Below are 11,878 nucleotides of genomic sequence, written 5' to 3' on the forward strand. Positions count from 1 at the left end.
TGTGTAGTTTGCGAAAGTAGAGTTTTTAGCGCGTACAGTGTGGCTTTCTTTTGATATGCCCACTTTCATAAATGGTCATAAATTAGTCGCAGTCTTTTTATGAATTGATACTTATTTGACACCTTGATTAAATGCAATACATTTCAGTTTTAAATTACACCGGTAAATGACTACAATTACCAAGACATGTACAAAGAACAATATACGATAGATGATTTGATGAACACTAAACTTTTACAATTAGACGCCTCGGCTTTTATAATTCTGTCTGCAACAACCACGAGAACACATCTGTTAATTAAGTATATTTCTGAAAGGACAAGAAAAAACACATATTTGATGACGATGTGTCTTTTGGATTTTTCAAATAAAGTAAGCGACTAGAACAACTTTTTTAAAAATAGAAATCTGGATAGCGGGTCTTTAATGGCCTGGATTTGAAGACACCCTGACACTATCAAGTCTTGTATTTCACAAAATTACAAATTGTATACTAGAACCATGTAATGTCCGTTTGAAATTCCTCGATCTTCGTTAGCAAATAAATAGTACCAATCCGCTTTCCACCTCCGGGTTTTACTCAAACATCTATCGTTTTGTAATGGTACTGGGTTGTAGATGCTAATGAGGCCAGCAAACATGGACTTTTGCCCATATATCTACTGTGTGGACTGGCATGTGTCTGTTGTTTGGTGAAGTTCCAGCAGCTTGACCAAGCCTGGGTCTTTTGCTGCACTCTCTAAGAATTCTCTGAGAGAGATTCTTTGGTCGGCATTCTTGTCCATTCTCTGAAACACTTCCTCGATTTCCTGCCGTAGTGTCATCTCGCTTCCGGTGTCCCTCTTGCTGCCCGTGACTTTATGAATAGCCTGAAATGTAAACATTTCTTGATAATTATAAGTTATCTTATTTTATTTATATTGAATCGGAAGCTAAACCAATTTTCATTTGATGTTTTAATAACTTAAATAGAATTTAAAAATTAGAAATCTCGTCTGCAGTATTCTGCTCGCGAGATGGATACCATCAAAATTTGTTCACCTAAGAACGTTCTGGTGCAAATATATCATTTATAGCATATTATTGATTTGCTCATTAAACAAAGAAAGTTTTGTTCTCATTTCAAAACATTGAAAACATAAATTAAAAAACTAATAATTAACAAACACAATTAAGACATAAGAGGATTACTGTGTATGCAAGCAACGGTTCAACACGGGTCTTTAAATACTCAAAACGTTCCTTACAAAAGTGGCTATTGTTGTGGTATGGGGCAATGAACTTACAGAAATAATGTCCTTCATTTCTTCCTTGGAAATATAGCCGTCCTCGTGAATATCGTACACCCTGAATGCCCACTGCAGCTTCTGCTCTATGCTTCCCCGTAAGGTTGCGTTCAGACCGCAAACAAACTCCCGAAAATCAATGTGGCCGTCCCCGTCCACATCAAACGCATGGAAGACGTGTCTGGCGAACTTGGAAGCGTCTCCATTGGGAAAAAATCCCTCGTACATCCGCTCAAATTCATCCAGCTTCACGTAGCCTTTCGGGAAATCATGAACAAAGTCCTTGTACCATTGCCGAATCTCTTCCTCGGAGAACTCCGTTTGCTTGCTTAGCTCTTCGATGGTTCCTGGTTGTAATTTGCTGTTCTGTTTCCCCATCTTTTTTCCTTGCTTGACTCGGTCCTGTTTTCCACTTTATGAAACCAATCTAATCACTGATCTGCGCCGAACGATGATATTTTATTGATCTTGTATAGATGAATTGTTTACATACCTGGTATAAAAAAAAATTTACCACGCATACGCCGCTATACGTATACAACAACGCAGAATATATTCACCAATGGTCTAAAGGGATGGCATTTAAATCACAAATAATATATAAATGTATAAAAGCACGATTGCAATAACTTGATAGTGCTAATGGCCGGGTCTAGTAGTGCACATGGATTTATGGGTATTTGACACTGTAAATTGGTTCTGGGATTTGTGGCGTAGTATTGAAATTGATAATCTGATAATTATGTGATCTGATTAAAATCAATAAACTGATACATTCGTTTACTAATATATCATTCGTTACATCGATTTTACTTTTTTGTTGATGTGTGAAATCAATGACAGCATCGCGATTGTTAATTAAAGGGTATTAATTAATATCTGGTCGCAAAAAGGGGAAAGTAAAGTCAATAATTAAATGTGAATGAAGAGGAGCCGTTGAACAATATCACCTTTGACAAATTATCCAAATAAAAAATAATCAATGAAGTATTGAACTATATTTTTTTTTCAGCTTCATGTTAACCAACCACCCCCCACCCACCCCATCCAAAAGAATTGAACAAGATTGTGTAGATATTTGGTTTTATTTGTTTTTAAGGTTTGACAAATATCAGAAAGCATGAAGTGGATTGTACGCATTAGCTAATAAATATAGCGATGCTCCATTTTTCAGGTAATTCTGAATTACTGATGAATCACAAATGATAGAATATTTCACGTCATCTTAAAAAATTGGTTCACACTAAAATAGCGTCCATATTATTTGGGTCCGGATAAAAGATAGAATCTTAAATTTTGAAAACTTCTGAATTATTGACCTTTTTACTTACAATATTTACCGCAAATTTTATGTTTCATGTTATATAATATTAATTTTTGAAGAAAAAAACCCGATCGAAAGTTCGTGCTTTTGATCAGAAAGTGTAATGTTAAGTTATGTAATATGCTATCATGGTTATTATAGTAACTTCAATGGAGCAGCGAACAATAATTTTATTAAGTCTAATGACAATATGTGCACACAAAGGACGATATGTGTAGAATCATTCCATTCTTATATGCTAAAGAGCATTTTTTGCAAATCAGGTAATTCGGAAACACGATCGCCGTCGTTTTCGTTCCATACTTTACATGCTCTATGTAATTTCCTACTTGAGCTGCTGTGGACAAAGCACATCAATCATACGCGAGAAACTGACAAAAAGCATCTACTCTCGGCTCGACATGGGTATATAGGTATACTTTAATGTTTATGTTCACGATGCATTCTAACAGTTTTAGTCAAATCGGTCCAATGTTCATATATTTAGGTGTTTGTTTGAAATTCCCTGAGAGATGAACACTGTAACATATGGCTATACAAAAGACTACAATGACCGCTCAGCGTTTCCAAAGTAAAACACTGGCTAAGCAATGTTTTCTGGGAATTCAATATAATATGTTTTACGGTGCGACTGTTGGGGCGAGCGCAGCTTATGATTTAATATGTGTATAGGTATCATAACAATAAATTATTTTTTAGTATGGTTTTACTAAATGATGCCAAAAAAGTAAATGAATCTGAATACAATATATTTTCCTAATTTTCATTATTCATGATTTTTACGCTACAGCATATCTAAGCAATACTTCCAGTTTTTATTTATGTATGATATTATATAAATAGTGCCTGTTTGGGAGGGTAACAGTTGAAATTGACACCCCGAGAAAACCATTGTCAACCGACGCGAAGCGGAGGTTGACAATGGTTTTCGAGGGGTGTCAATTTCAACTGTTATCCTCCCAAACAGGCACTATTTATTTTGTTATACTGAATGTCTTTATTTTTAAGAAAATTTTACTGCTTTTATATAGGAATAACGTGAATTCTACAGCGAACCGTACGCGCATAATTTTCGCGCATGTAACATTTTTTAATGTTAACCGTTGCTAAGTGCGTTGCTAACGCTGAGGGTAATAGAAAGGATTATGAACTGCGTCTTAACCAATCAGATTTCAGTATTTAACATGAAAGTATAACAATATGTATTGTAACGGGATGGGAGAAATAATGACGGACTAGACCGGATTTCGAACCCGGGCCCCCTGAATCTCTAGTCAGGTGCTCTACCAACTGAGCTATCTGGCGCCGGTATTCAAACCGGTCTGACCGTCACATTCCTCCCCCTTGAATGATCTTCTTCCCTGAAGATCACCCCAGTCTCTTCCCCTGGCAGGAGTTCACCTGTCAGTTCCAGGGGTTGGTCACGGCACCAAATGTAACGGGATGGGAGAAATAATGACGGACCAGACCGGGTTTAGAACCCGGGCCCCCTGAATCTCTAGTCAGGTGCTCTACCAACTGAGCTATCTGGCGCCGGTATTCGAACCGGTCTGACCGTCACAGTATTATATTATCTATAATATTAATCTAGGATACAATTTCGTTGAATAATTAAGATTTAAATGTACATGTAATGTGCAGACTTTTTTCCTTCTGTTCACTTTGGCATTTTAGTTTTTAAAGTGTTGTATGTCAAAAACCCCCCATCCCCGAGAATCAAGGGTCAAGAATACCCGAAATTTGCGAAAATCACCGGATCCTTCTTAAAATCTATTAAATGTGAGCATTCTAATGAGTGCAAGTTAAACAGTTTCATATTTCTGAAGAAATGCCCTTATTCCTTAGCTTTTGCAAGATTTTGAGAAGATTTCATATTTCAGTTATTCAATTTACAGTAAATACATTTAGAGTTATTTCCCCTTATTTTCGTGATTGTGACGTCAGAGTTCACGTTTGTTTAGTGTTGTATAGTCCTTTAAAAATGCCACTGATAATTAAATATACGCGTTATATGCTGTTTTATTTACCTAAAAAGCATGACGTTCTTGAAATTACACAATGTATATGCTTCTCAAAAGTTTTACTTTGAATCTCATGACAACGTGAGAGCGCCATTTGCAATGCATGAATTGCATTATTGGTCGAAATTTACTGACGCCAAAAAAATCAGACTGATCAATGTGCAAGAAAACCATTGTGACGACACTCAATTCTGTTGGAATACAGAGGTTAAATGGCGATAACTCTGTTAATTTTACATTGTGTCAGTAGTGTAGTCATAATGCATATACATAGTCTTTATTTATTTTTATCTTGCTTGTTCTCGTAAGAGCATGAAATGGAAAACCATATTTACAGGGAACTGCTGGTCCGATAAAAACAGGGCATTACTGGTCCAAGTAACTGACGCCCAAAAAATCCATTGAATGATTGTGTATTCAGTCCGAATTTTCTATTCACACATGCCTTGCTGGTAGAGCTGGCTGCGCTCGCTAATATTCTTGTGGGTCCTAAAAATGGTGCTTAGTTGAGTAGGTTGACATAAATTTGTTCAGCTTTTGTCTGGAATTATAGGCCCCACCATTAGCGAGGAAAATTTTATAGTTCAATAAGATTTTGCAAAGTTTTGTTTCAAATGAAAACAAAGCAATGAAGCAAACTTTTAATTTGAAAAAAAAGAATTTCCCTCCCTCCTGGGTCTGAAAACCCCAAGTTGGCAATTCCAAACAAACAATTTTTTTAAGGATGGCATTATTTAAGCAAAAACAGCTGTGTCATATTTTATATGATTTTATTTTACTATAATGTATAAAAGTGAAACAAAACAAAAGTAGAATATACTTGTGCAAAATTTCAATTGTGTTTTGTGTTGTAGATTTGAAAAGGATGGCAAACAGCTGAAAATATAGTCATTTGAAAGGGAAGAGGGAAAAGAGTTGTGCCATAAAAGAGACATGGAAAATACAGAGGAACCAAAAGAAGATTTGGGGAAAGATGGCAACCTAACACTTGATCATGTTTGTAATAACAGTAGTTTAGATAGTAAATATGGTCACAAAGACAGACAAGATGTTAATCTTTCCATTGGACAAAAAAAGGGAGAAAAATCTTCTTACAATAAGAAACGGTCTGAGCATTTTATGCAAGTTGAGTTTGGAGATTCCTCAGCTTTTGAAATCAGACAAACCCCTACAGACAACACCACTACCTCAAATGAACAGGAAAATGACAGTGAAAAACATGGAAAACAGCAGACTCCTGTTAGTCGAGTCAATGCTATTGATGATCGCCAAAGCAATATGTGGGGAAGTGAAAAAGATAAAGAGTGTCAAGATGAAGCAGAAAATACCTCTGCTACTCAGTTTCAAAAAACTATAAACAATGACAGAGAGCCAGCAATAGAGACAAGTAGCAAAAAGAGGACCATAAATATGATTGTGAGTGACATCCTGAAAAGTAAGGAAACAGTGGACAAGGAAAAGTCTGATGACGTACACAGCAAAGATGGATCAGGGAGTGAAGATACCAGGAGGGAGACTCAACCAAAGAAGAGAAGAAAGGCCAGGAACCCTGTCAACCTAGCATATAGTGAAGATAGTCAAGACATAGCAGAGGATTCACTCTTTGACAAGGATGATAATTTCAATTGTGAGGTTTGTTTTGCATCATTTAGCAGACACATTGACTTGGCAGAGCACTATATGCTGCATAAGGATGAGGAGGGTTATAATTACATTTTCAATGGAAAGACATTTGAGACCACTCCAGACCAACAGAGCTTTATAGAATCTTATTTCTACAGCAAAATGAAGGAAAAATCATCTGTTCATGAAGATGGACCTGATGAATTTTATCAAAACATTCCAGTAAATCAAGACAATGATGATTATTCAAATCAGTCGGCCATGGAAGATGGATCAGAAATGGTCAAAAGTGAAAGTGAAAACCCACTTCAATGTGACTATTGTGACAAAGCTTTCAGTAGTACTTTGTTACTTAAGAGACACATCAGTGTACATACTGGTGAAAGACCTCACAAGTGTGATGTCTGTGGAAAGACTTTTAATCTACCTCATCATCTGAAAACTCATGCTAGAATCCACACCAATGTCAGACCTTACAAATGTGATGTCTGTGGCCGAGCCTTCAATGAAAGTTCCAGTCTTAAAAGACATACCCGAATCCATGCAAAAGAAAGGCCCTATATTTATATTTGTGATGTTTGTGGAAAAACTTTCAATGAACCTCATAATCTAAGGACCCATCTCAGAATTCATTCCGATGTTAAACCTTACACATGTGGAGTGTGTAAAAAAGCATTCATTCGTCAGCAGACTCTGAAAAATCACATGCGTATTCATACAGATGAGAGACCATACAAGTGTGAAGTTTGTGAAAAAGCATTCAAAGAGCTACACCACTTAAAAATTCATGTCCGCATCCACACAGATATACGGCCGTACAAGTGTGACATTTGTGAAAAGACTTTCAATGAAAGGTCAAGTTTGAAAAGACATATCCGGATTCACACTGGAGAGAAACCATATAAATGTTCCTTGTGTGACAAGGCATTTAATCACAATGAGAGTTTGAAAATTCATCTACGACATCACACAGGTGAAAGGCCATTCAGGTGTGACATCTGTGATAAAACCTTTACAGACCCCAAAAACTACAAAAGCCACCAGAAAACTCATTCAAGCAAGTTGAAATTCAAGTGTGAGTCCTGTGACAAGTCTTTTTCAGAGGAAACTAGAATGTGGCAACATATGAGAATCCACACTGGAGATCTCCCATTCAAGTGCATGATTTGTGGTAAAACTTTCAACCAAAGCTCCAGTCTGAAGCGGCATTTGAAAACGCTGCATCCGGGTATAAACTTATCAGACAAAAGTCTGTTTCCTTCAATTCCAGTTGAGTCAGATGAAGACGAGGATTTGGATGAAGAAGACATTGCAGATGTTGTAAATGAACCTCCTGAAACCTCCGCAACATTTCCTGTTGGTGTAGAGAAAGCCTGAAACCTTATGGGTTTTTTTTACCTCATGTCAATTCCATACTTGTGAAAATTCAAAACTTAAGGTGCAATTATCCTCCATAATTCCACAATGTTCATCTTTTTTCTTAAGGAATATAAAATTGCATTTAAAATGCAAAGTTTAATTTGAAAGAAATAATTTTTTTTATCTTGAAATCTTTGTAAAATAGATAGTTATTTTCCAATTAGGAGTTATCACTCTTTTAAGAGGATCATTTCACCTTAATTTTTAGAAGGTTGTGAAACATTGTAGTTTTTCACATTCATCCTTAATACATATTTTATACCATGATTCATGTAGTAACCTGTTACATTACTGCTGCAGTTTACAGAAAATTCCTTTTTGTCTTCAACACTATTTAATGGTCAGAAAATTACCCGGTAAGAAGGAAATGGCATTTTAAATCAGTTGATACTGAGTTTCACCTGATAAGCCATCTAGTGTAACTTGTGTGAAGTAATTTTATAGTTTTAGTTTTTTTCATATGTTTATGAAATTTTACATTACAGTGTATTGAATTAAATGTGCTTATAGTCAAAAGTTTTTGTAGAAAAGTGCTGAATTATTTCAAAAGTGGTGCAAACATGTTACATGTTTAAAAAACATGCATTGGTAGTAAAGGGCTATATGCTAGAATCAAATATAAAAAATAATTCATTATTACCACTAGAATTATTTTTATAGATGAATCTCATGCCAACATTTTCTTATCTTATTGAAAAAAAGACAAACACTAAAATAGTGGTAAACTGTAGTAAAAACTTATAATGGCTTAATATATGTAATCCTCTAGAATTTTGATTTCCTTGAAAAAATTATTGGTTGTTAAATGTTAGTAAATCTAAAATTTTCACAGTCTGATTAAAATCAAACCTTCCACTAGCTCCTTTATTTTGATGGTCGACCATCAAAATAAAGGAGCTAGTGGAAGGTTTGATTTTAATCAGACTGAAATTTTCAGAGATAGAGGATGTACACCTTGTTTTAGTTTTTATGAATCTTTAACATTTATGTCAAGTTAATTGTATTTTTGATAAATTTCTGTCTATTATCAATGAAGAGTGTTAATGTATGCAGGTATGTAGTCAGCGTATTATTGATATGCATGTGATAAAACATTCAATTTCATACATGCAAAGCATTGAGTGATTTTATTATATGGCATCTAATGCTAAACAAATGTGCTTAGGTATAAAGAACAATTTTTTTCTTCATGTTATCAATTTGATCATCTTCAAAGGAGTTAGATGATCCACACCTTTATTCTTTTCTTGGAGTCAATGAAATGTAAACATGATTAGATTGTCACCCTCTCTTAGTGAAGATCAGGTGTACATAGCTCTTCTTACCTCATGAAAACTAATACTCAATCTGACTTTTGAAGGAGTTTTAGATTTTAGTACAATTTAAGGTGGTATGGGACACCTCCATTTTTTGACATACAATTTATCGAAATAAACAATAAAATCAAGATTAATTTTATAAATTGCTTCTTTCCCTTAATTGTCACCTAGCAGCATAGTGCAGGGGGTTAGAGGTTTCACTACGAATTTGTAAGTGGTGAGTTTGAATATCGCTGGGGTTTTTTTTTAAATTTACCTAAATTTTACCTTTCCAAAAATTTTTAAAACATAATTTTTTGATGAAAAAAAAATGTGTAAAATTTAAAAATTCTCAATTGGTGAAAGTATTTTAATTATAATGTAGTGTACTTTAATGCACATTAAAATCGACAGATGTCCCATCCCACCAGACCTTAAGTAGCAAAACATTTCTTATCATCATGGGAAGTAATCAACTTTAAAAATAAAACGGAGCTGTAAAATATGAATGCAAATACTTTGATTTAACAACTTGGATATGTGATTGTTTCCTTGACTTGCACTACCAACAAGTACCATTAGATTTTTGACGGGGGAAGAGAATTTTGTAAAAAAAAAAGTGGTATTGTTTATTGTATAAATGAACTAGTTTAGGCTGAACACAACTTTCCATTTGTTCATATGAGTACATATAAATGTAATTGTAATTTTTTTGTATGTAATCAAGTACTGTAGTTTGGAATTTCCATTTGAATTCCACTAACTGTCAAAATGGCGATATCTATGTTGTTAAATGTATTTGGTTGTAAATTTTGGAGTAAATCTTTATGAAAGATTTTATCAGTTTTTGTGTTGTTATTTTGTCATGAATAGATAAGAGACAAAGATAATAATCTGTAATGGTTACACGTGCACTCATTTAAGAAGTTGACATCATTGTAAATATGCCATTGTGTATTTGCAGTTCATAATGCCTATAATCTTTGCAAAAAGTTGGTTTGTATTTTCTTTTAATTTTTCTGAAAATATTGATGTAAACAATATCTATAGCAATTATGGAGCTATAAACAATAAATCGGGGTTTTAAGGAATGTATAGTGAGAATGCAATATGTATCGGTCATGTAAAATTTGTTTTGAAAGAAGGACACCCAAATATCTAAATAAGCAAAAGAAGACAAAAACTAAACAACCCCCCCCCACCCCCCCCCCCCCCACCCCCCGAAAAAAAAAGAGTAGGGTTGAAGGAAAAGGAAAACGCACACACACCAATTTTTAAATCCTTATTGTTGGAGTGAGGGGGGCTGTCTTGGAAGTTTCAAAGTTATTCCATATGTTTTTCCCAATATTTTTATTAACTCTACCAAAAAAAGTGGGAGGGGGGGGGACAGTTTGTTCAAAATTCATCTTTCTGTATTTAGAACATGCCTGTTTTCACCTTCTCCCGTCCATATTCTGTGTATCATTCGCATGTAATAGGATTTTTTGGGGGGGGGGGGGGGGGTAAAGAATGCATTTTATACATGTGGATCTATTCATGATATATAGATCTTATAAGCATTCAAAATACCGGTATCAACATTGAAGTTACACATACTCAATGACTATATATTGGAAAGTATAAATATACGAGACAACGCGGTAGGTAACCATTATATAAAACTTGCGTCTTTGACGTAAATTGACATATTTTAAAATTGATGTCAATCTGGAGTATCATTTGATATTTACATTGATTGGCCTAGCTACTATAGATGTAAATGTCAATTTGAAACAGGCTTTTTATTTTAATCAAAGTCTTAACTCCCCTGCCTTGCAAACTAAATTAAGTTGAGAAACGATTTGACAGACGATGAGGTCAGCTTTGTAGCAAAAACCTCGGAGTACAAACATATTTTGTTTTGATTGCAATATATTTATGTTGCATAACTACGACTTCACTGTGATAATTTATGTACATTTTATAGCTGATCATTATATTTGCACTACTATTATCATGGCAGATATTATATTTAATACTTTAATAAAAGTTAATATGATATCCACAAACGTTTCTGAATTGAAAAATACATTGTATACAAATTAAACAAAATTCGTCGGATTTTCACCTTACTTTACAAATTACTTCTTCACTTTTCTTTAAAAACTTCAAATTACATGCAATACAACAAGCATTCACGTTTTGTGCGTATGCTTCTATAGTTAGATTTTTAAGTTGCCGTTATATGTGGTATATATTAAATTTAGTTCGAAAAGTCATAAACACTTATAAATACATCACTTCTTTAATCAGTAAAATTACAAAAATAACAATGATAGATATTAAAATATATGGAACTACTGTTTTCTTCGTGGTTTTTGCTGGGGGGGGGGGGGGTGAAAAAGAATTTAATGCGGTTATCTTTAATTAAAAAACTTTACAGTAGTGTGGAATCATAAATATTCGTGGAAGACCTGTGTTCGTGAATTTCGTGGATCACCCTAACCACGTATTTACATCCCCGCCAACGTATTTTCATATTTTTGTCTTCGTGAACCACATAACTTTTAAACTTTAAGTGTAACACATATACAATGTACTTTGTCCACTCTCTGAAAATATAATTATGTATATTGCTGATTCAAATTTTACATCAAAGTAAAGAATTGCACAAATTAAAGAAAGTTTTATTTGAAAGTAGAGTGTGAATAATTAAAGAAATTATAATAATAAATTAAACCAATTGAATAATTCATTAGGCCTTTAGAAATGAATGAAAATATTATATATAAGAGATCAGTCGGAGAAGAATTTTGTCCAATTTTGCGATTTTTCATAAACAACTGACCAAACCGGTAACAATTTATTATTTTAAACAATATGTAGACAATGTTTCGGGGACAATTATTTTATTTGACTGTGAAATTT

General features: G+C 34.1%; 2 protein-coding genes across 3 annotated transcripts; one reads left to right on the plus strand and one right to left on the minus strand.

The window, feature by feature from the left end:
- Nucleotides 1–290: 290 nt before the first annotated feature.
- LOC105328337 (neurocalcin homolog) lies at nucleotides 291–1,865 on the minus strand. The gene is made up of 2 exons (XM_011429148.4): nucleotides 1,287–1,865; nucleotides 291–869 (listed from the first exon to the last, which is right to left on the minus strand). The coding sequence occupies exons 1-2, from the start codon at nucleotides 1,662–1,664 to the stop codon at nucleotides 660–662; spliced, it is 588 nt and encodes a 195-aa protein (XP_011427450.3). The 5' UTR covers nucleotides 1,665–1,865; the 3' UTR covers nucleotides 291–659.
- A 1,057-nt stretch (nucleotides 1,866–2,922) lies between these two features.
- LOC117684619 (zinc finger protein 678) lies at nucleotides 2,923–8,031 on the plus strand. 2 transcript variants are annotated; one of them, XM_034457422.2, is made up of 2 exons: nucleotides 2,923–3,023; nucleotides 5,486–8,031. In XM_034457422.2, the coding sequence occupies exon 2, from the start codon at nucleotides 5,565–5,567 to the stop codon at nucleotides 7,629–7,631; it is 2,067 nt and encodes a 688-aa protein (XP_034313313.2). In that variant the 5' UTR covers nucleotides 2,923–3,023; nucleotides 5,486–5,564; the 3' UTR covers nucleotides 7,632–8,031. The 2 variants fall into 2 exon arrangements, with proteins under 2 accessions (XP_034313313.2, XP_065922661.1); XM_066066589.1 differs by having other exon boundaries at nucleotides 2,923–3,015.
- Nucleotides 8,032–11,878: the final 3,847 nt, after the last annotated feature.

Source organism: Magallana gigas, chromosome 7, assembly GCF_963853765.1.
Source record: "Magallana gigas chromosome 7, xbMagGiga1.1, whole genome shotgun sequence".
Classification (NCBI taxonomy): Eukaryota; Metazoa; Mollusca; class Bivalvia; order Ostreida; family Ostreidae; genus Magallana; species Magallana gigas.